This window comes from Ursus maritimus, unplaced genomic scaffold, assembly GCF_017311325.1.
Source record: "Ursus maritimus isolate PB19 unplaced genomic scaffold, ASM1731132v1 scaffold_31, whole genome shotgun sequence".
Classification (NCBI taxonomy): domain Eukaryota; kingdom Metazoa; phylum Chordata; class Mammalia; order Carnivora; family Ursidae; genus Ursus; species Ursus maritimus.
Genome location: NW_024425675.1, coordinates 22,680,026 through 22,705,652, shown reverse-complemented (window position 1 = coordinate 22,705,652; position 25,627 = coordinate 22,680,026). Strand labels below are relative to the sequence as shown.

Genomic DNA, 25,627 nt, shown 5'->3' with positions numbered 1-25,627 from the left:
AAAATAAATTAAGGTTCCCTGAAATCTACCTTTTGCTTTGAGTATCTTTGTTCCCTTGCCATCAGAATCAAGTAGTCTATTTCAGTCACACAGATATATTTAAACATCCATCAACCAAAAAACAATTCCACTGACTGACCTAATATTTTCAATACCTCTTTCTAACCTTAGTGATTTCAAAATAGTGATGAATGTGCCAGTCCACATCCCACACTGGCCAGTGAGCCAACTTTGCAGCCCACGCCGTAGGGCTCCATTTGGGGGCCCTGCAACACTCCAAGTGTATGACCATGAAACAGGAGTCCACGCCGAGCTGCTTATCTCTTTACCGCCCCTCTGTTTTCTTTACGCATCCCTGCTCCATTAGCTCCTTCATCTCTGCCTCCAGACAGGCAAGAGTCCCTCAAGGCCGGATCTGAAACAGTTTTAAACCATACACAAGGCCCTATTGGCTCTTATAACTATACATCCTTTTTCCTTCTGACTTTTTATTGACAAACACCAAAAGGGAAAAGCAAACAAGAAAGACGGTACAGTAAACGAGCCCTCGAGTGTGGACAAGGGATCGCCTGCTGTGACTAACAAGCTGTGTTGTTAGTCCTTGAGAAATTTATTTATAAATTTGGTGCCTCCATTCTCCCATCAGTAAAGTAAAATGCTAATATAAGGTCCATTCAGTTACTTGACTTAAAAAAAAGGGGGGGGGGAGTATGTCTGTCATTGGTACTCTGCTGTGACACAGCTTAAACACAATTACATCTCGACTAATTAAATCATAATGTCTCCACTTAACAGAGATGACTTCATTTAATAGACTATATTTTTAAAACTCAGTACTACTGAACCAGGAGCCGTGAGAACTGTGAGACACACAGGCGACACAGACAACCTTAATGGAAGCTGTCTTTCATTAACTCTTGGATTCTAAAGATCCAAATATTCTCTGTCACAGCTATATTTTAATTTTAAGACACTTTTAGAAATTTTTTTGTATTACCATGATGTAAGTAAGGAACCTATGGAGGGAAAACTTCCACCTCCTCTTGAAGAGAAGAAAACACATGCTATTTTTTTTTTTTTTTTGCCTCAGTGCAATTTAAAATGAGGTATGAATTGAAAGCAGCAATTCTTTTAGAAGGTACATTCTGTTGCACGCCAAATTGGACCATATATATTATCAAATAATTCCAGCATTATCGTTCTGGGAAAGTGCTTTAAAATTATACATCAAAGAAACAGTTCTGTTAAAATCTCTCTTACTGGGAACTACATTAGCCAGAGTTGCTGTCAGAATAATGTCCTGGTAGAATTGCTCATTTTTACACCGGCTTACATACTTTCATAGACATATGTATACTCGAGAAGAACATAAAGCTACATAATTCTACAAATATCTTATTAGACCGAATGTTGAGACGAAAGTGCAGGTGCCACGCATCGACATTTACCCTGTAATTACCACTTGAGCAGTCTTCCCACAGACATGAGGTAAAGCAGGCGCCAACTTTAGGCCACTCTGGGAGACAGCATGATAATGAACAAGGGCATAGATGTTGCGACTAACATTCTACTTTGAACTGATTCCTCTCAAAAAAACATCTTGAGTTCCAACCTAATGCTAAAACACACAGTTAATAAAATCAACAACCCCAAAATGAGTTTACTCCTGATGAAAATAAAATAATAGAAGAGTCTAACAGACCTTAAATAAGGGTATTTAGAATGCTCAAAAAGAAAAGGGGCATTATTCCTGCGAGATGCCCAAGGACAAAAAGATTTCCACTGTTGAGTAAGTTGCACTCAGTTTAAGGACCCTCTTGAAGACGTGGTCCCCCTACCACGCGTTATAATAGTAAAGACTCTGAGGAGTCCTGTAATAAAGGACTTAACTTTGCTTCACTTGGGTTAGCTCTGATATTCCCAACTTTATTGAAAGAGAGCCCTTTTCTCTTTAAAAAAAAAAAAAAAAAAAACTTCTACCACCATGAACTTCACAGCTTCCCAATGTTTAAAGACTTTTGTGATGAGACTGGTGGTGACAGTAATAGATGTATGTGTTACATTTTAATTGGTTTAAAACTCAGCCCCAACTCTGCAGGGCAAAAAGATTTAAGGGGAGATTTGCTAGAAGCTTTTGGAAAGATCACTCTTGCTTCAGGGAAAGCTTTCAGGGGCCAGCCCTCTTCCTGAGCAGCGTGACATGTGGGTATGAAGCCCAGAATTGCTGCAAGGATTCTGATCCCAGAGGGAAGCCAAGCTCAAGGTAAAGCTGGCACTGCAGAAGGCAGAGACGAGGGGGAATGAAACTAAGTCACAGGCAACGCAAAGGAGCGTCTGAAGCAAATCACTCCTGAAACCATCCTACCTCTGGACAACCTGGTACATCCTCTCAATTGCTGAAACCTATCTGAATGGGTATTCTGTTATAACATAAAGACTCCTAACTTGAGGCATCCCACTAAATTAAATTCTTCTGAAATTTTTTAAAAGAATACGAACATTAATACTTCTATAATTCAAGAGAAACTTTTATAGGGAAAATTCACATTAAATTTGTATAGTTTCAGAAAGAAGTAACATTATTTTAATTACCTTTTCAGTGTTCTTGTATTTTTCCCATCCTTTTAGCATTTTCAACCACTTAGTAGTTCTTTCAATTTCCAGCTGCTTTTGCTAAAATAAAATTGAAATTCATTGTTAATGTTTGAGGCTTCTATACTTACAAATTACCAAAAAAAAAAAAAAAAAAGTCAAAGAAAATGCTGCTAAAAAAATACTAAAAAAGTTAAGCTTTTAGACAGCAAATATACTATCTAACTTTAAAAAGTCAGATAAGTGATTATAGTTGTAGCAATAGTATTCCATAGCCAAAGTTAAGATACATGGGAGATGCTCCAATGGGACAGGTAAAGAGAAAGGAACTGTTTAAATTTTCTAATGCTTTTAAACTAGTCAGTGAAAACCCTATGTATTCTACTAAATTAAACCAAAAGGAAATTCTAAAATATTTTGCAATATTTTTTATGCAGCAACAAAAAAACACTTCAAAATTCCATTGTCTTCTTTTACATTTTACTGAATTCTACCATCTTAATGTTTTCAGTGACGGAGATGATTCTTTAAAGGAGAACTGGGTATTTATTTGTGGGGAGATTAATATCTAACTAGCAATGTGTTAGGGAAAAACTTATCCAAAAGTAAGTAAAAGTTGCTGCCCTGAAGGAAGTTCAAACTCAGGGCAACTGTCGTGGACATGGGTGGTACACTGTGACAGGTATGACAACATACGGTCACAAAAGGTGACCACAAGGTCACAATGGAAGAAGCAGTCAAACCCACCTAGCAATGTTAAAGAAGGTAAGTCCTAAATGAAGAATTGAAAGTTTATTAAAAGATTATTAGGACTTTCATCAAAGTGCAACAGGGGACTGAATATTCCATGAAGCATGGATAAATGTAGTTCTGAGACAGCGTAGCACCGTGGGCGGCCAACAGTAGTTCTAAAAGGCTAAAAAAGGACATGAGGCTGAAAATGTAGGCAGGGGTCTTGGACATCACACCAAATTGGAACTGGAGCAAAGCTGGGGAATGGGGAGGGTGGTACAGAAAATACTTCTTCCTCCCTTCTTTCGTTTCCAGGAGAAGGGATGTTTTTTCCTAATTATTTGGGCCTGCTATCCAATCTCTTCCTCACTTGTAAGGTGGTAAGTGACTTAACTTATTTAGTAAGTTTAGAAAAAGATCTGGGCATGTACGGCTCCTCTGTCCCTTTTCTGTGGAAGCCTGAACCCTCAGAAGGCCTATTTGTACTCCATCCTTTCAGACAGGGAAAAACACCCACCTCAGCCAAGAAGTCGGCGGTGACCTCTCTGTCTATGACCAGGTGCGCAGGACCATCTCCTACCAGGCTTCCGAGTTAGGGAGCCCACAGCGGCCTCACGCCTAACCTGCATCTTCCCCTAACGCCTCTGCGCCCCATGAACGTGGACATGTGTGGTTTCCCCAGTCCCTCCAACAGTGCCGGGCACAGAGCAGGCACCTAACCATCTCATTTTCATGAAAAGAACCCAAAGAGATCGTTCCTTATGAGTGAGCTGAGATTCCACTATTTTGTTAATTCCCAATGCCCACATTTTCTTTTCTGCAGGCCTCTGTAAGTGTAATAGATCTGTGAATCAAAAGCAAAGGAAATGAAAGACTAGACAGCCCAAAAAAAAAAAAAAAACAGTTCTGAAAATCGACTTTATGCTCAAAATGGTGTGCTCATTACAACCCTGTGAGGCACGTATAATAATCCCTATTTTACAAATAAGGGAACAGAGGCACAAGGTGGTTTAATGGCTTTCAGATTCCCCTATGTAGGAAATTCAAGTGTGATGAGAGGCTCACAGCCAGGAAGCCTGGCTTCGGAACCTGCCCTCTGAGCCACCGCAGCAAGGTCTCCTGCTTCCCATGTGTCCTCTGCACAGCTCACGTGACCACAGTTTTGGAAGAAAGCAATGCCTCCTTATTGATGGTCTTCAATCCAGCCTCACACAGGCAGATGGCATATGCCCACCATCAATATTTTTCGATTTAAAAGAAGCATAAAATCCCAAAGAAAATCCTGATTATAGGAAAAGATCCTCATTTTCCGAAAATGAAAAAATTTTTAGAGAATTTTATTTTAAAGCATATTTTCAAAACTTTTTAATCACTTCTTAACTCTTTCTAAAAATTGTGATAGGTTTCTCATAATAAAAGATGATCACTCGTGAGCAAAACACTGTTATAATTCCCATTTTTCAAAAGACTAAATATATTCTTCATTATATTATTAGCAATAAAATGTTGCAGATGGTTCCAGAAATATGTTTAATTTTAAAGCTCAGTGGGGCACTGAAATCTAATTAATGTTTCTGCTAAACGTGACTTTAGAGAAGGCCAAGTTGGGAAAAATTAAGATTGATCTAAGTTTAGTATTTTTTTGTTCTTCTGCACTTCCTCCCCTGACTTCTTCAAAGCACAATTCCTTTCTCCACCAACAGGAAAACACCAAATAATTCAAGCCAACCCAAGAGTATAATAACATACACTTTGCCAAGAACAACCCTGCTGAGACCTAGCAGGTCTCTTGCTATCCTTCATTTTTATGACTATGAATTATCAATGAATCACTTTAAGAACTAGTTACTCTTTTTTTTAAAGGCATACTCTGTATTCTAGTTCTTACATACATAATTTTAAATGCTACACACTAACAAGTAAGGACAAAACACACACACACACACACACACACACGATTTTAAAAACCATTAATAACTATGCTTTTCTTTCCCCTACAGGGAAGAAAAAAAAAAAGATACAGCTTGGGGAAAGCTCTGGGCTGCAGGATTTAAAAATTATGTATCAGTAGTTCCATCAAGTTTAAATGTTAACTCCATAATGCCATCAATTCAGCCACACCTGATTTGAATGCAAGTGACTGCCCCCCCCAGTCATGAACCTCTAACTCGTGGATAAAATATACTTTATCAGCAAACATGCCACAACTAACTGTTCCAGAACTTACTCTGAAGTAAGAAGTAACTGAAATCACACGTGACAAATGTGAACTTGAATGCTCTGGGAAAACAGGCTAAGGAACACTATCTTGTTGTGGACTCAGTAACATCAAGACAAACTAGAAAAGAAGAGCAAGTGAGAACCTTGACGTACAAGCTCAGCAGACACTCAGTTTCAACGTATCCATAACTATTTCCCTGACTGTGCGCTATCACCCTGCTCTTCCCAAACATGAAGTAACAGCATCACTACCTACTAAGCCAATCAAACCAGAACCTTGTTTTTCATCGTCCTTTCCCTTCCTTCCCACTCCCCAAACCACACTCTGCTGGCCCCATCCATGTCTCTTGCTTCCATCATGTCCCCTGCCCCAGTTGAGCAACCCTAATTCCTAGATAAAGGCGCTAACTCCTTACTCGTACCTACCACACCTTTTAAAATGTGTCACAGTTAAAAACGCTTCAGTGGCTACTTACTATCTACAAATGAAGTTTAAACATCTACAGGGATGGCCCTTCACAATATGACCCCATTCACCTTCCAATTTCACTTCTTGATACTGGTACGATCTGGCCACTCTGAAATATTTGTCATTCCCAGCACGTGATGTATTTTCATGCCTCTTTAACCAAAGTTTGCTATTTGTCTGCCGTGATGCTCTTCCCCACCATCATTTGGTAAAATGTATTCTCTCAAGATCCAGTCAAATGTCAAAGGTCTGGAACCTTTCTCAAATGCCTCCATGCTCCAAGCAAAATAAACTATTTCCTCAGCATTTCCTGGCATGGACTAAGGACCCTGCTGACCTGGATTCAAATTTGAATTCTGCCCCTTCCTATATGTTTCATTTGGGGCAAGTTACTTAATCTCTCTGTATCTTAGTTATTTTTTCTACAAAATAAGAATTATTATGATTATAGTTATAACACCTAACAGCTGTGTTTTAGTTGCCCAAATCTTATCGTTATTGTTATTATTCAAGCATAAACTCCTTGAGAACAGAAACCATATTACATACTCCTGATTTAACTCCAACACCTAAAATAGTGGCAGTTATATTTAAAAAGTCAAACAAATATTTTAAAATTAAACATAATTTATATAAGAAAAGATAAGCAAACAGCACTATGAAACAATTAATAGCATTCTGTGGTCCCAGAGGTAGAGGGGCAGGAGGCAGAAAGTGGATGAATGGATAGACCAAGAACATAAATACTTCTGACAGCAATTCAATCATTGTAATATAGAAATAACCAGAAATGAATTGTAATAGTATCTCATGCAGCATAATGGCAAAAATGGTATCGGTCCATCATGCTGGCAACGCTTTTCAAAGTACTGCCAGAAAGCAGAACTACTGATGTTTGAAGTCTATACAAAATTGATATTAGATAACTCTGCTGACTTCAAATAGAGACATCTTACTTCTCCTAACTTTTGTTTTGAACTACTGTAAACCTACAGAAGGTTAGAAGAGTGCACCATATACTTCTACAGTTCACCCTTGAACATGGGTTTGAACTGCATGGGTCCACTTACATGCTGATACAATACAGGACTGTAAATGTATTTTCTCTTCCTTACAAAAAATTTTCTTAATCACATTTTCTTTTCTCTATCTTACTTTATTGTAAGAATATGGTATCTAACACGTAAGAGCATATAAAGTAGATTAATATATTAATAAATATAATAAATATATTTATTAACAGTTAATTGTTCATGTTATCCATAAGGCTTCCAGTCAACAGTAGGCTAAGTAGTTAAGATCTGGGGGAGTCAAAAGTCGTATGTGTGGGCGCCTGAGTGCCTCAGTCTGTTAAGCATCTGCCTTCAGCTCAGGTCATGATCTCGGGTCCTGAGATGGAGCCCTGCATCGAGCTCTCTGCTTCCCAGGGGGTCTGCTTCTCCTTCTCCCTCTGTCCCTCCACCCTGCTTGTGCTCTCTCTCTCTCTCTCAGATAAATAAATAAAATCTTTAAAAAAAAAGAAGTTGTATGTGAATTTTCAACTTCATGAGGGGTCACCTCCACTGTATGGTCAATGGTCAACTGTAATCTGTGTAGCACACTTTGAGGGAGTGTGAACATCCTGTTCCTTAATAATTCTATTCAATGGTCTCACCATCCACTGATAATCCCTGCCTGAAGAGATTCTAATTCTGATGGTCTTACCATCCCCTGATAATACTTGCCTGAATAGATGGTCTTACCATCCACTGATAATCCCTGCCTGAATAGATTCTAATTCTGATGGTGCTAAAATGATGTGGTGGTTTTTTTCTATGATTTGTTCTATATTATTAATTGACACTTTTCTATTTAAAAGTTGTTTCCTTCTAGCTCCTCCTCCCTTTGAAATAGCACTATGGTATAAAAGAACTATTTTATTCAATGTGTTATAATCCACTATCATCATCATTCTTTTAGAAGCTCAAATTGTCTCAAATTAGGCAGAACTGCCTCTTATCTGGTTGGAGATTTCCCCCTTCAAGTGGACACTATCTGGCACAAAATAATCAGGTTCACTTCACTTTATACTTTTTCTACCCTAAGCCTAGATCAGCTACTTCTTTAAGAAACAGTGGTTCTTTTTAATGGGGAATGGTTTTCAAAAACTAAGATCTGGGTACTAGGTGAGCTCATCACTGCAGTTGTTAAAATCAGATAGGAAACCCTAGTATAAGAAAATTCTGTTCCCCCAAGAATGTCAAAACAACATAATCAATAGGAAAATAATGCCAAGGTCTTTATGTCTATCCTATATTCCCTTTGTTATCTCTCTGTTACCTCCACTGACTATGAACATGGTACACTGTTGTGCACTTTTCTTCCTAGGAGATGTTTTCAGAAAAGGACTAAAACTTCCATTTGAGTTTGCAATCTGATACCTGATTGTCCTAAGTTGATGCCCCCCTCTGAGTCGGACTGGCCCCTCGTACTCAGGCAAGGAAGGTATAATGATTAAAACTGGCTGGGACCAATGTCTTCTTTGCTACTTCTCAATCTCCAGTGATCTCAGACTATATATATATATATATATATATTTTTTTTTTTTAGATTTTATTTATTTATTTGACAGACAGAGAGATAGCTAGCGAAAGAGGGAACACAAGCAGGCGGAGTGGGAGAGGAAGAAGCAGGCTCCCAGCGAGGAGCCTGATGCGGGGCTTGATCCCGGAACGCCAGGATCACGCCCTGAGCCAAAGGCAGATACTTAACGAATGAGCGACCCAGGTGCCCCTCAGACTATATTTTTAACCCTATATTTTTAACCCTACGCAGGACCAACTGAACAGTAAGTACTTGACAACTGTGGAATCATCCACATGGTGCTACCTTATCTCCTGTCTACTCCCAGGCTCCTTCCACTGTTAACATGATTAATAACCCTGATAGTAACAGCTACACATATACACAACACATAGATGGATATCAAATGGCCTTCTCTTCTAGAATAAGAAATCTTGGAACTTTACTAAAGTTCAAGTCTTCAGATGCTTTTTTGTCTCTAATGTTTGAGCGTGGGACAAGTGACTGAGGACAGTGGGCCAGAGTCACACACACCTAGACCTCACCAGCAGATGTCAGAAGAGGACAAGAAGTACAGGAAAGAGAGTCCTGTTTTGACAAAAGAACGACACTGAAAAGTCTATTGGTCATGTATTTTGAGTAAGATTTCACACCACATAAAATTAAGATACAGTTTTTAAAGATAAGAATAGACTCTGATATCCTATAAGCTATGCAAAATACTGCATTACATAAAGGAATAGCTGAATTCATGAAAATTCATAGCCTTACATATCCTTTATCCTTATTAAAAACATCAATAAACTCAAAGAAACAATATAATCCATTATTAATATTGTTCTCTGCCAAGTAAATGTAATAAGTGTGATTGTTTATTTGTTTAAATGCCTGTTTGGGGGAATCCAAAGCACTCTGCAAATATCAACACTAATCCTCTTATGAGAGACTTGCAACACTACCCTATTTTAAACAGAGAATGGCCTTATGTAAAATAATGGTGAAGCTGGAACTCAAATCATGATTACTTGACTACGCATTAGTGTACAAGTCTTCCCAAACGGCACTAAGTGCATGCTTCAAGTGTATGCTTTGTAAAGATTAATAAACATGTGTAGAATTCAGCAAGGTACTATTTCCGCTGATGTTATTCAATGATAAATACATGCAAAATTTTTTATTAGCTTCCTGGAAACTGCAGGCTTGGCCATTAGGACTAGGCAGTCACCTAAGAATAATGAACTAAACTTAAACCAGAAAAATTGGGGGAAATTCTGATAACTAAAAAGTTTACAGTCTTAGTCTGCTTTGCATGTGTCTAGAAGTTCTCATTCCACTTTAAAGAGACCAAAAGATTAAAAGGCAGGTCATGCAATAGGAGAGCAGTTTTAGACAAAACTTACACAAAAGGCATAAATGGAACCTCAATGAGCAGCCTCAGAATCCTGCCTCTCAGTAAATTATTAAGGTATGCATAGATTTTTTTTAGGGACTTCCTATTAAACTCTTTAAAGTAAACAACCAATTAATTATAAGCATAATTGCATAAAATAGGTCTTTTATTCTAAAGGCAAGTCTCTTAAAAAAACAAAAATGTAATGACAACCTCCTTCAAGCATGCATCCTCCACTCGTTTTTGTCTTTTATTTCTCCTTTCCCTCACTGTCACCCTTCTTGAATCATCTATATCACCAGTTTCCAGACTTCTGAACTTTCTGTACTAGAAAACTATACAAAAGAAAAAGAGAAGCAGGGGCACTGAAGGCAGGAGTCTACACTGGGTTGCCATATTTTATTTTGCCAAATATGGATTACTTTTGTTAAAAGATACCTTCTAATTCTTCTCTCCCTAATTTCTCAAAGGCCACTGTAATATTCAAAAGTGTTTAAGTCACCACATTTAGTGTTAAAAAGCAGCCGTTACAGTCACTGAATTATGCATTCAGCCACCACTTACTGAGCATACACTATGTGCAAGGCTCTGTGTTCTGGGGGTACAGCAGTGAACAGAGTAGATAACCACCCCCCCAGAGAGATGACATCCTAGTAAGCAAACAGACAAAATAAAGACCTGAGTAATATATATAAAACGTGAAATACTGTTAAGTGCTAAAGAGAAAAACAGAGGAAGAAGAGGGATAATTAGCATGTGTGGGGGGAGGGAGTTCCCAATTTTAGATATGATAGCCAGGGAGGAGGGTCTTACTCTGAAGGTGACATGTGAAAAAGCAAAGGAAATGGAATGTGTCTCGTAGCTATTGGGAGAGGAGGCAGGGAAGCACCCCAGGAGAGGAAGCAGCCAAAGAAGGAATATGGCAGGTATGCTCTAGAACCACGACAGAGGCCAGTAAGGAAGAGAAAGCAGTGAAGATTAAATGACAGCCTTAACAAAAAGCACGTCATACAGGGCTTTGAAGGTCACTCTAAGGACTTCCCGTTTTACTGTGGATATGACTGAGGGCCAACATAATGCTCCAATCAGAGTGTCATGTTCTTACTTACTTTAACAGGCTCATTCTATCTCTTTTGGTGAACAGGAAGATCATGGGGGAGAAAGGGGAACAACAGCAGAAGCAGGAAGATATAAAGTTCCAGAAGAGAGGTTACAGTGAAGAGGGTGGCAGAAGTGGTGATGGTAAGTCATCAAATTCTGAATATATTTTGAAGGCAGAGCTCACAGGATTGCTGACCAATGAAATGCAGACTACAAAAGAAAGGAAGTCAAAGATAACTTAGAAGTTTTAGACTGACCAACCAGAAGAGTAGCGCTCCTGTGTAACAGAATGGATTTAAAGAGAATAACAGAAACCCCTGTTTGGACATTTGTTAGACATCTAAGTGTAGACATTTAAAAGTATATGCAAGGATATACAAGTATGGGATTCAGGGAGCCAAGTCATCAACATACGGTTGGCATCTAAAGCCAAAAGACGAGATGAGATAGATTAACAAGGAAAAAATACAGACAGGAAAGAGAAGTTCCAAGGCCTGGGCCCTGGGGTACCTCAAAGCAGAGATCTAGGAGATGAGAAGGAATGAACAGAGGAAACTGAGAACAAGCAGCCAGTGAGGAAAGAACACGCAGAGGGTCTGAAGGCTGGGAAGAAAGAATGTGTAAGAATGAGACCATAGCCACCAACGTCAAAAGCTGCTCGTAGGTCAAGAGGAAGCCTGAAAACTGCCTACTGGATGTCACAGTATAAAGGTAATTAGAGACCCTAATCCAGGCCAGGAGGGGGGTGGGGATAAGGGTGGGGAGTTAAAAATCTGATTGGAATGGATGCAAGAAGGAAATGCAGGAAAGAAATGGAAAAGAAGGGGTATAGACACCTCTCCGGAGGAGTTTTGCTGTAAGACAACAGAGAATCAGGTTAGTTCTGTGGAGGAAATGGGGCAAAAGAAGATTGGTATTGGGGTTGTTGCTTTACAGGAGAAATAACAAATTTTACTCTGATGGGAACAATCAAGCAGGAAGAGAAAGAATTCGGGAGAGGGAGAGAAGAATAGCTCAAGTGATGTCCCTGAACAAGTCTAATCACTCACAGTGATGAGAGCCTATAAAAACACAGATGAAGACAGGTGGGTAGGTGTGGCTGTGGAAGTTTGTGGAAGTTCCCTGATTGCTTCTGTTTTCTTATAAGAAATAAGAAGAACATGAGCTGAGAGGACAGAGGAGGTACTGGGAGTTTGAGGAGGAAAGAGAATGTTCCAATAGTTGAAATGGAGCAAAACTTGACCAGGAATAGCATGCTTTCCTAGCCTGAAAGTTGGCCTGAATCAGGGCTGGACCTTTAGTCCAGAGGAAGCAAGAGAGGGGTGGGAGGTAAAGGTGTATGGGAGTGATTGTACTGACCGACAGTACAATTTCAGCTGGGAAGAGAGGAGAATGAAGACATGAGTTTGGGGAGGGATGATGTAACAGTGGTTAGATCAGTGAGGTCCAAGGATCAGTGAAGTTGGGACACTAGACAAGAGAGAAAAAGGTCAAAGATTTGGGACAGAGCCTCAGATTCCCATTTCAAACTGGATTGATAGAGGTCACCAATAATCTCCCACCTATTATCTCACTTGACCTTCCTCTAGTCATTGGATGGACAGCGAGTGTCTCAAAGGCAGAAACTACCTCTTATTTGACCCTAGTATTCTAGGCAGTACCTAGTCCAGTTCTTGATACACAGCTGCTACTCAATAATGTTATCTATTTTAAGAAAGAAACTCATTTGCCAAAACATCAAGGTTGTGGTACTGGGAGAAAATGAGGCAGTCACAAGAGAATTCAACTGCAGCAAATACCTATAAGGATCTTTATGTATTTCAATTGGCAATTTTGTCTACATCTTAAAGGTATGCTTCATTTTCTTATTTCCAGAAATTTTTGATTTTAGGAAGATTTTCTAAAGTATTTTTCAAATTCTCATTCCAATTCTTTACCTCTATTATCTGGACTCAGCATCTTTCCCCCATAGAACATAAACAAACTGATGATAATCCCAATCCGTAGCCTGCCTTCCATTCTGCAATTCATTTTTTGGAACAGGAAAAAAAACCAAACAGAGAAGGGGAGGGAGATTCTGACCAGCCTTAAGACATTCAATCCCTAACTGTCATGGACACACAACTATGGAACCAGCTCCCTTGCTAAATATAATGAACAAAGGGGAAACAGTTAAAAAAAAAAAAAAAAAAAAGTAAAAAGTTTATTAAACGTAAGATTTTTTAAAGTCCTTAAAAGCTAATAGACTTACGTGACTGAAGCAAACTTCTGTTGTTGTTTATAGGAAATTTGGTTACAATCCCATGGAATAGTTTTATTACAAAAAGCTACTGGTCTAGAATCCTGCTTTATTAGCTACAGAGTACACGAGAATCCCTTGTGAAGCTTTCCACAAACGACCTACGTGGGCTCCTGCCCAGAGAGTCTGACCTAACAGACGGAGGAGGGTCCCAAGCACCTGTGCTCTTCAAAGGCTCTATATGCGAAGCACTCCTACACTGAGAACTGTCTAGAACACAAGTCTCTGATAACTGTTACCTTTCGTTTTTTTCAAACATCTATCAGAAGTTCCAAATAGCTCCTAAAATGGTTTTGCCATTAATTACTTTTTTACAGTGATACACTCTGGGTTAAATTTAAATGCCTGCACCATTTACATATAACATGGCACTCAAAATCACAAAGGTGGAGATTTTATTCCTCTGATAAACATCATTCACTGGTAACGATAAATACATGCAGGGCTGGGACTCACCCGTTCCATAGCTGCATTATGATACGGGAGCTCCTCCTCACTGCAAAGGAAAAATAGTATATGTGAAATTTTTGAAATCATAATGAACTTTTAAAAAATTATATACCTATAGATACATACGATATACAACCATTTATCATCATCTCAAGAATGGATCACATTACAAAAGCTTCCATTCTACCAAATTCAATATAAAACAATCAGTGATTCTGAACCCACAAGGTCCCCTATCTTCAAATCTCTAGACATACGCTAAGACAGTCATCTCCAGCCACATGTGGCTATTTAATCTTAAATGTTAAGTTCAAATTAAATAAAATTAACAATTCAGTTTTTCAGTCTCACCTTAGCCACAGTTCAAGTGCATGACAGTCATGCAGACAGAGGCTATCATTTTGAACAGTGTGTATACAGAAAGAACATTCCCACCACTGCAGGAAAGTCCCACTGGACAACACTCCTGCAGACCCAGTCAGCAACCTTCTTCTGGGAAGGTAAATATTTAAATAGTAAATGCATTAGGCTTTGCAGACCGAACAACCTTTTTCGTTAACTATTCAACTGTAAGGCTGTATTGCCCAAGCAGACACAGATAATAGTAGACTGCTTGTGGTTTTATTCCCACCAAAGGTTTGCAAAAACAGGTGGGGAGCTGAATGTGACCTGCAGGCCATAGTTTGCCAACCCCTACTCTACAACATCACCTCCACTCTCTGGCTCAAATTATGGCCTATAACAAATGATTGCTTTTTAAAAAAATGGTATAAGATCAGGGCACCTGGGTGACTCAGTCATTTAAGCATATGCCTTCGGCTCGCGTCATGATCCCAGGGTCCTGGGATTGAGCCCCACATCGGGCTCTCTGCTCAGGGGGGAGCCTGCTTCTCTCTCTCTTTCCCGTTCCTGCTCTCTTGCTAGCTCTGTCTCTCAAATAAATAAATAAAATCTTAAATAAATAAATAAAATTTAAAAATAAATAAAATAGCCTCCAATAGATTTATGCATGAAAAAGGAAAATCTAATTCTATAAATCAGGAAAGCTTCATTTGTTAAAACTTCAATGGGGATGAGATTTTTAAATATACAACAAAAGATCAAATTCATTTCTCTGATACGGTAACACTGTGACATCAACTCTAACCTAAAACACGCTGAGACTCTTGTATTAACTGCCAGTAATGTAACAACAACGAGCTATCTGTAACAAAGCTCTGTGCTTTGAATTGCTACCTCAGTAACACTGATGTGTTGGCAATGACACAGATTCTTGTCTTAGTTTCTCTTGAACCACATAATACCACTTTTCAGAGTACAGTGCATTAGTATTCGAGAGTCTAGTGTGTTCAAAGGCACTCTGTCCCTACTCTGAAGAGTCCTTAGGTGGACCACAAACCAACCTACAGCAATGGAACTGACAGAAAGTGTAACCACCAGAAGAGATCTTAAAGAGAGTCCAAACCCTTCCCTTCAAAGATAAGCTAACATGTCAGCCGCAGTCATTCAGCCTAACACAGAGATGCCCACTTCTATCTACCTAGCCCTGTGACTTCAAATGAAGATGGACAAGATGTTCTGTTTGTGCAGCAGTATATGAAGAAAAGGCTAAGAAACCAATTCTCAAGAAGAAGAAGAAAAAAAGAAACTTTTGAGGTTTTAATATGAAAGTCTCTTTTTTTAACGTAAAGTGTCCACTCACTGTCCTTTATTGACAGTGACACCTTGCTTTTTTTTGTTTCACTATGCTCACAGTCTACATTTCCCTGTTAATCTGTAACCCTGATTACTAGAACCAATGATGTACGAAGAGCAGAGGATGTAACTTCTAATTTAAAAGTGCATCTATCCGTTCTTCACTTACTGGCAGAAAAAGGGTCTATCAACACCCCTGCCATTTATTTCTTAGGTGAATGGGGTCATCTTGAACGACGAGGAACATCTGACACCCTGTGTGCACACTAGGACCAGTATTTCCGGGGTGAGTAGGCTGCCCTGGGTGAGTTACTTTTTGTACAGCTGATTTGAGCAGATCCCAATAACTTTATTTGAACTTTCCCAACTGCAAATGAAGTGCCAACTCTGGCTGCTTACCAAAGGACTCGTTCTTTGAAGGTGCTGGGTACATTTCTTTGGTGTCCTCCTGTTTACTAAACAAGACTAAGAACCTAGGGGCGCCTGGGTGGCACAGCGGTTAAGCGTCTGCCTTTGGCTCAGGGCGTGATCCTGGCGTTATGGGATCGAGCCCCACATCAGGCTTCTCCGCTAGGAGCCTGCTTCTTCCTCTCCCACTCCTCCTGCTTGTGTTCCCTCTCTCGCTGGCTGTCTCTATCTCTGTCGAATAAATAAATAAAATCTTAAAAAAAAAAAAAAAAGACTAAGAACCTCACTGTGCCTATTCCCAACGCTGAATCAGAACCAACTTCTGCACTTGTCTGTGAAAAGGTGCTGACCATCTATCTGCTCAGGCCACATGGCCTGTGGTGCTCAGGTCCTACAGAGTGCACCTGTGAAATCCAAGAGGAGACAAGACTGCTCTCAGCATCCCGCACCACCTTAACATCGAACCGCACTACTGAAAACCCTGGGAGAGAGACGCAGGAACATACAGACAACCAGCCAGCCTTCGGCAACATCCAGAACTAGCCAGACTTGGGGTTGGATTTCCCTCCACCTTGGTAGCTTACATTATTTCCTTTTGCCCTGTCACAACCCCACCTCTATCCTACCAGGATCTGCCTGCCTGTGCAGGAACACCATCAGATTCCCAGTTACTGAACTCCTACTAACCAAGACTTGCTTCATATGCATTTTTTAAATTTATTTTTTAAATTTTTTGATAGAGATACAACTGACATATAACATTGTATTAGTTTTAGATGTACAACATAATGATTTGATATACGTATATATCAAAAATGATTACTACTTTTAGTTTAGTTAGCCTCCATCACCACACTCGGCTACACATTTTTTGGTTTTTCCCTTGTGATGAAAACTTTTAAGATCTACTCCCTTAGCAACTGTCAAATATACAATACTGTCAAATATACAATACAGTATTATTAACTATAGTCACCATGCTGTATACTCCCCACCCAGGACTTATTTACCTTATTACTAGAAATTTGTACCTTTTGACCACCTTCATCCATTTTGCCTACCTCCCAGCACCACCACTCCCCATACCACCTTTGGCAACCAGAAACCTGTTCTCTGTATCTATAAGTTCATTTTTTTGTTTGGTTGGTTGTTTCAGATTCCACCTATAAATGATAACATACAGTATTTATCTTTATCTGATTTATTTCACTTAGCATAATGTCCTCAAGGTTCATCCATGTTGTCATAAATGGTAATATTTCATTCTTTTTTGTGGCTGAACAATACGCCTCTATGCCTCTGAGTGTGTGTGTGTGTCTATCCATTCATCCACCAACAGACAACTTAGGTTGTTTCTATGCTTTGGCTACTGTAAATAATGTTGCAATGAACACTGCAACATACAAAAATCTTTTTGAGATAGTGATTCCCCTTTGGATAAATACCCAGAAGTAGCTTCCATAGTAGCTGCACCATTTTACATTCCTCCCAGCAGTGCACGAGGGTCCCCTTTTCTCCACATCCTTGCCAAAACTTGTTATTTCTTGTCTTTTTGATAATAGCTATTCTAACAGGTATGAGGTGATATCTCACTGTGATTTTGATTTGGATTTCCCTCATGATTGGTGACATTAAGCATCTTTTCATGTGTCCGGGAGCCATTTGTTTGTCTTCTTTGGGAAAATGTCTATTCAGGTTCTTTGTCCATTATTTAATCGGATTTTTTTTTTTTTTTTTTTACTTAGTTGTATGAGTTCTTTACATATTCTGGATATTAACCCCTTATCAGATACCTAATTTGAAAATACTTTCTTGGGGGCGCCTGGGTGGCACAGCGGTTAAGCGTCTGCCTTGGGCTCAGGGCGTGATCCCCGCGTTGTGGGATCGAGCCCCACATCAGGCTTCTCCGCTATGGGCCTGCTTCTTCCTCTCCCACTCCCCCTGCTTGTGTTCCCTCTCTCGCTGGCTGTCTCTATCTCTGTTGAATAAATAAATAAAATCTTTAAAAAAAAAAAAGAAAGAGAATACTTTCTCTCATTTGGTAGGCTGTCCTTTTATATGCTATACAAAATCTTCTTGGTTTGATGCAGTCTCACTTGTTTATTTTTGCTTTTGTTGCCTCTGCTATTGGTATCAGAGCCAAAAAATCATAGCCAAGACCGATGTCAAGGAGCTTATTACGGCCTATGTTTTTTTCTAGGAGTTTGATGGTTTCAGGTCTTACATTTAAAGCCTTTAATCCACTCATTCTTCTGCATGTGGCTGCCCAGTTTTCCCACCACCACTTACTGAAGAGACCATCCCTTCACCACTGTATATGCTTGGCTGCTTTGTTGCAAATTAATCCACCATATATGCATAGGTTTATTTCTGGAATCTCAATTCTGTTCCATCAATCTATGTCTCTATTTTTACATCAATATTGTAATGTTTTGACTACTCAGGTCTGTAATAGAGTTTAAAATCACGAAGTGTGATGCCTCCAGCTTTGTTCTTATTTCTCAAGATTGCTTTGGCTATTTTGATCTTTAGCTCTTTGGTCTGTGTGGTTCCATACAAATTTGAAGACTGCACATGTTCTATTTCTGTGACTATGTCATTGGCATTTTGATAGGTATTACACTGAATATGTAGATAGCTTTGGGTAGTATGAACATTTGTACAAAATCAATTCTTTCAGTCCATGCATATGGACCTTCTTTCCATTTATTTGTATCATCTTACATCTCTTTCATCAATGTCTGATAGTTTTCAGAGTATGTCTTTTTCTCTTTGGTTAAACTGATTCCTAGCTATTTTATTCTCTTTGATGCAGTTACAAACAGAATTATTTTCTTAATTTCTTTTTGATAGTTTTTACTATGTATAAAAATGCAACCGATTTTTGTATATTGATTTTGTATGCTGCAAATTTACTGAATTCATTTATCAGTTCTAACAATTTTTTGGTGGAATCTTTATGGTTTTCCATATATAAGATCATTTCACTTGCAAATAGAGACAGTTTTACTTCTTCTGTTCCAGTCTGGATGCATTTTACTTCTTTTTCTTGCCTAACTGCTCTGGCTAGAATTTCCAATATGATGTGAATAAAACTGGCAAGAATGGGCATCTTTGTCCTGTTCCTGATTTTGGAGGAAAAGCTTCAGCTTCTCACCATTGGGTATGATGTTAGCTGGGGGTCTGTCTTATGTGGCCTTATTCCTGATAAGGTCCATTCCCTCCACAATCGATGGATGCCGAATTGTGAAAACAGTCTTGAGACTGCTTAGATGGATGAAAGAGCAAGAATGTGGTCAAGTTTTCCTATATGGATCTTCTCACGTTATTGCTCCATACCTAAAACCTTTTATACAAAATCTGCTGTGTGCACAACACTGATCGCCATAGAACTTCTCCTCCTCAAATTTCTGTGATGGCATGCATTAATTTTTACAGCCTTCTAAGGAGAAAATGGGGGATTGCTGCCTTACCAAAAGCTACACACAATGTCTAAAATACACATGTATAGCAGGGCACCAGCCTCAAGCACACTGGCTGGCGGGCTGCAGGAGGGCGCGAAATGTTGCTGAGTGAATGTATGAAAACAAAGGGTGAACACATGCCGGCATGCAAATATGCATCTTCCCCTTGCCACTTAAGTATTCTCCAAGTAGAAGAAAGGAAAGACCAAAGTCTGGATGAGGGCAGAGTATTCCTTTAGATCAGCAACCTACAGCCCCACGGGTCAAATCTGGCCCACTGCCTGCTTTCGTAAATAAAGTTTCAATGGAACACCGCCATGCTCATCCATGTATTGTTTCTGGTTGTCTTCACACTACAACAGTAGAGTTGAATCATTATGACAAAGATCACAAAGCCAAAAATACTTCCTATCCGGCTCTTCACAGAAAATGTTTGCCTAACCCCACTTTAAAAAACAAAGGTTTGTCCTCTAAGGAAAGAGGTACATAGAAGTTGCGAAAAGAATATGCCAAGTGGACAGCAAGAAGCCATGCCTCACAGAAACACGGTAGTAAAAACAACAACGTAGTCATCCCTGGAAAGAGAGGGGCCTTAACTCAATCTCTTCTTATCCGCTTTAAACTTAAAAGAATTATTAACTAGAGAATATGTGCCGATAATCTTTCACTACCTCAGGTGTCTTATTTCTGTGAGCCAGACATTCACTGGGAAACGTAAAACTTAACTTGTTAAAATCAGTAAATTGAGTATGTTGACTAAATTTTGTTTTTGTAGTTGTCTAAGTTTAGATTTACTCTAATCAAAAGGATTAGACAAGTAGAAAGAATTTGCAAGCTCTTATCATCAAGACAGAGGTTCTTTAAAAACAAAAACACTTTTATTTTGGCTTTCAAATATTTATAAAGTCATAGTAAACTACAAACAATCTGCCAATTTTTACAAATACACACATTTTGATTAGTTGAAAATCCGAAGCTTCATATTAATTTTATCTTTATTTTTGATGCAATTTCCTTCTATTAATAACTTCTGACCTAAAAGCTCTATCATTATTCAAATTCCAAGCATTCCAAGCTGAACAGACTAGCAGTGACTATTTTTGATAAAAATGCTGAAAGTTCAAATTTCGAAATTTCTCTCTTAAATACGCTTGATTTCTCCATTCTCCAGATGTAACTCTGTCACAGGCATTCAGACCGGGGATAATTCCCCATTTCTGAATCCTAAACAAAGACCTTCCTATTGCAGCATCAAGCCAAGCTGGTTTGGCAACAGTTTTTATATTTATTGTGAAATCTGTTATAAGGCCAAGTTAGTCCTATACTGCATTTGTTAATACTGTCACATATCATAACAAGCAATTTAAGTTACTAAAACTGTAATTAGATATGAAGTCAGCAGCCTTCAGAGAAGATTACAAAGTTACTTTTGGCCACTGTATTGTATTGACATTGACACTTAAAAACCAATTTCCCTGCAGAACCAAGCAAAAATTCAGAGAACTAGAGCAGCAGAAAGAAATGCTCTTTGATCAAGGTGTGACAGAAAGCAATATCTAAATGCCTAGGCTAAGTGAGTTTATTCCATAGTGCAAAAAACACTTCAGGCTACAGTGACAAGCAATGGAAGGCACCAGCAGCAACCTCTGGAGAAAGTGTTTTACTTCAATTAGGCATTGTAACAAAAATCAATGAGTTTGGTGAAATTTAACAAAGCCTAACATTACACTAAAATACATTTCTCTGCTTCATTATTTTCATTTGTGCTGGATGCTTCAGGACTGCACCGTGGTATAAATTAAAAAATTAGTGTGATCGTATGAGAACTGGTACCAACTGGCTTTTCAAAGTGGTGAGCTTAGCTACCTGACTATACCTTCATACAAGTGACTGACTTCAAATTTCTTTCTAGGCGTGTCAAAGCACTCTTGTGTTTCTCTTACTTAAAATCCAGAAGAGTAGTAACAGGCAAGTATACTGCAGAAGTTCAGAACACAGGCCCTGCTGTAAGACTGCCAAGGTCTACATCCCACATCTGGCACAGGCAACACAACTTGGGCCAGTTGGCTGACCTCTTTCTGGTTCAGTTTCATCTAAAAAAAAGATAAAAAGAGTACCTATCCCAAAGACTTTCTGAGAGGAATAAATGAGTTATCCACGTAAAGGGCTTAGAATAGTGCCTGACAAACAGTAAGTGCTCAATAAATACTAGCTAATATTATTAAGATAAATAACGGACTGACTAAACATGTTTCAAGCAATGAGAAAAGAGATTTTGGGTAATTACTAGATCCTTTTGGAATGCACAGGTTTTTCACATGTAACTTGTACTATATTAGACCATTTTATGATATAAACATCTTTTTTGGTGGTTCACTCCCAATATACAGTCACTTGAAAAGGTCAAAATCAGCTAAGTAATATTGTACCTTCTGAATCGAAATCTGGGATAGAGCCCAGAAATTTATTTTTAAGAAAAATTTCTCAGCTGAGTCTAGTGTGCAGACAAGTTTGGGACCCACTGATCATGACAGGGCTAAAAGCTCAAATTGTCCTTTAAAACTTCATCATATACCTCAGATCTGCACACTAACCCACATAAATGTGTAACCATTTCCTGCCACATTTGTGGCCAAGTTTGATTTATTTAAAAAAAAAAAGTGGAAGTAGGGGTTTAATTTAAGAATAGTGTTTCATCATAGTTAAGTACTGCTCTGCTGGTCTGTTGAAGTCAAAGTCTTCTAATTATAACTACTCAGGAGAACATTCTGGTTATACTAATGTCACTGGGTATAATAGTAACACCTTATATTTGTCCAGACCTTTTTTTTTGTTTTTTTTTTTAAAGATTTTATTTATTTATTTGACAGAGAGATACAGCGAGAGAGGGAACACAAGCAGGGGGAGTGGGAGAGGGAGAAGCAGGCTTCCTGCCAAGCAAGGATCCCGATGCAGGGCTCGATCCCAGGACCCTGGGATCATGACCTGAGCTGAAGGCAGATGCTTAATGGCTGAGCCACCCAGGCGCCCCTGTCCAGACCTTTATGTGGCATTCTACCATTTTATTTTTTCAAAGCTTCAACTACACTCTGAAGTGGGTAGAGCAGTGATGATTCCATTTTACAGACAACACATGAAAGGGTTATCTGCAACAAGCGAAGCCCCAAGAAGGGCACACATCCTCTAACTCCCAGAACCATTTCTCTTAATTTTGTTTGCTTGCTCTACCCAAAGAAAAACAAGATATCAAAAAATACTTTCTAAACGCAAGAAAACTCAACAGAAGGAGAAAACAAAGTTTGAGTACTACAAGTTACTGCTATGAACTATGAAGAAATTATGTTTTCCTTCAAAATGTAATCATATATCCTAAAAACAAAACAAAAAAAAAAACCTCTGGCTTTTTCCTATTTATAATAAATGAGACTGGAAAAGAATAAATTTGAATGAGAAATTACTCACTAAATTGGATGGAAGCAAACAAACTACAGAGATGAAGAGAAGTCTCTCTAGCCTGTAGGGATCTACCCAAAGTCAGACCCAGGATAGGCGGAACTGGCATCATTAGCAGGATGTTCCAAGAGTCAAAATCACTTTAGCCACTTTACAGTAGTCTAGACCTCTCTCAACTCTTTACGTAACATACTCAGGATAAATGGAATTAATTTTGAGAAGCAATAGCACAAAGACATTTATGACTACGGGAAAGACCAAAAGCATCTCCTTTCATTGCTCATTTTTAGGCTGCATAACACTGAAGTTCTAACTGCTAATTATTTTTAAAATGCATTTATATAAAATGAAATGTTTTGTAATTATTTTTGAAATACAAATTATTATTCATTTCCATTTAATTCTGCTAAATTATTAATACAACTCATTTACTGCGTTTTATGTTCTTACTAAAATACAACAAATATTAGTGACTGTATTCTTAACTATATAGTTCAATGTTAATCATAAAGGTTAAAAATGCCAGGAATTTAATAACAAAAAGCACATTGTAGGACCACTCTTGGAATCTTATTCACAGCTGTGCAATTAAAAATAAAGAAAATCAATATAATAAGTCACCGTAGAAACATTATAATAAAAAAGTCAGCTTTCAATCGATGCAACTTACTGTAAAAAGCCAAATCTATCCGTGACTTTGTAAACAAGGTAATCAGCATCCTCCCAAGGTTCAATCTCGGCACCTTCTCGTCCCTGTAATAGCAGACAAAGAAGGGTATTATTGGGAATTTATAAAATTGAATAATTTCTTAAAACATAAAGACCACAAAAAAGTTATTTTTTATGAATTAATAATAAGAGCTAGAAATGAGGCACTATCAACCTAAATTACCTGTAAAAACAACAACAACAACAACAACAAATACTTTTGGCAATTTAATCACTATTTCCCAATTATAAGCTTCAGAAGATCCGTATGCCAGCAACAGCTGACACACAGCTAAGCCCTTATCAGACTTGGGTTTGTGTGAAAAGTCAACTGGGAAAGACAGAGCAATGAAGGGTAAGAAAGCACTCAAGAAGGAACTGCCAAACTTTAATGTTTTTGACTAAACATGTCATAGAAAAAACCTATTTCTTGCCTTTCATCCAAACTTCTCAGAACAGTAAGCTATCCACCCTGTCTCTCTACTTCTTTACTTCACAGCTACATCAGCCTTGACAGTATTCTTCTTGCCAAGGTCAAAATGATCTGCCATTGTTCAATCCAGAGACACTGTTCAGTTCTTATCTAGTGGATTCTGTTCAGTGCATTTGTCAGTGTTGCTCACTCCCCATTCGTCAAACTCCATCACACCAGCCTCTCTTAGTTCTCCTCACACCATCCAACTCTTCTTCTAATGGGTCTTCATGGGTCCCTCTTAACTGTCAGTGTACCCACAGCTCTGCCCTCAGCCCACTGCTCTTCTCACTCTACTTTTGAAGCCGTTAACTAGCACCGATTAGAGTAGGAACCTCAAATGTCTACACCAATCCATCAAACTTCAGACTCAATACCCAACTGTCTCATGGGCCCCTCCATGTGTGTATATTTTATCAATGACTGCACAATGGCTAGCCTAGCTCCTGCGTGTGACTTAACTACGTGAAAAAGAAAATGCATGCAAGCATGAATGAATGATAGGTCTATTGGTTTTAAATGTTAAGCAGTTAAATAAATTAATTAGGTTTTTCAGACTCCACTAAAACCTATTCACAATAATGGGAAATTGTGTCTGATGCTCCAAACAACCAATTTAAAAACAAACTCTAGGAACATAACTATTAAGTAGAGCACTGCCTGCCTGTATGCTCCCTGGGAGCAGGACACAGTCCAGATGGCTTTCTATAATTTCATGCTCCTGTTATTCTCTCAAATAATCAAAAATAACAGATATGAAATTACACGCAACTGAGATAAATATAAAACATGACATTTATAAATCACTGCCTACAACCCATTATAGACCTCAAGGGGTAAAGTAATAATAAGGAGAAATGTAAATTGTCAACAACTGTTATATTCTAGGGCATCAAAAACCAGATTCCATAACTAACATGGAGATAAGATGCTAATGGAGGTTATACATAATGTATGAGTTTAAATTTTCAGATCCGTGTTAAAATTTTAACAGCACATATAAATTATAAATAAAATGGGTATTTAATTCTATATACTGACATATTCAAATATTTATTGAATACCTAGCATGAGTTAGGAACTCTTCCAGATATTTAGGATACAAGAGTAAATCAAACAAAAGAAATCCTTACCCTCAGAGTTTACATTCTAGGAGTGACAGCAGACAACAAACAAAATAAGTATAATACGAAGTATGCTGATATAATAAGTGCTATAGTGAAAAATAAAGAAGAGAACAGGGATCCAGAGAGCTGTTATTAAACAGTGTGATTAGAGAAGATCTCACTAAGATGGCAGCATCGGGATAAAGATCTGAAAAAGGTGAGGCAATGAGGCATGAGAATATCCAGGATTAAAGTGTTCTAGGCAGAAGAAACAGCCAGTGCAAAGGCCCAGAGGCAGGAGCAAGCCTGGTGTGTTGGAAGAACAACAGAGACGAGAGTGCCTGGAGCAGAGGGAAAGAGGGAGAGAAAATCTGGAGATGAAGTCAGAGAAAAAAGATGACTTCCCACTGTCACATGAAATAAACAAACTGCTTCTGTAATTTAAGCTCTCCAAACACCAAATCCATTTCTATTTCTATGTTTTTTTCTAACAAAACTTACTCAAA

The 25,627-nt window shown here is 38.5% G+C and overlaps 1 protein-coding gene across 2 annotated transcripts in view; it reads right to left on the bottom strand.

Moving 5' to 3' along the window:
- The window catches only part of USP6NL (USP6 N-terminal like), a 182,920-nt gene that overhangs the window by 53,135 nt on the left and 104,158 nt on the right, over positions 1 to 25,627 (bottom strand). For both annotated transcript variants that reach the window (XM_040645424.1, XM_040645423.1), the window contains 3 exons: positions 23,506 to 23,588; positions 13,822 to 13,861; positions 2,593 to 2,673 (listed from right to left, as the gene is read on the bottom strand). In XM_040645424.1, the coding sequence (XP_040501358.1) occupies positions 2,593 to 2,673; positions 13,822 to 13,861; positions 23,506 to 23,588 (204 nt within the window). The remainder of the gene's footprint in view (positions 1 to 2,592; positions 2,674 to 13,821; positions 13,862 to 23,505; positions 23,589 to 25,627) is intronic.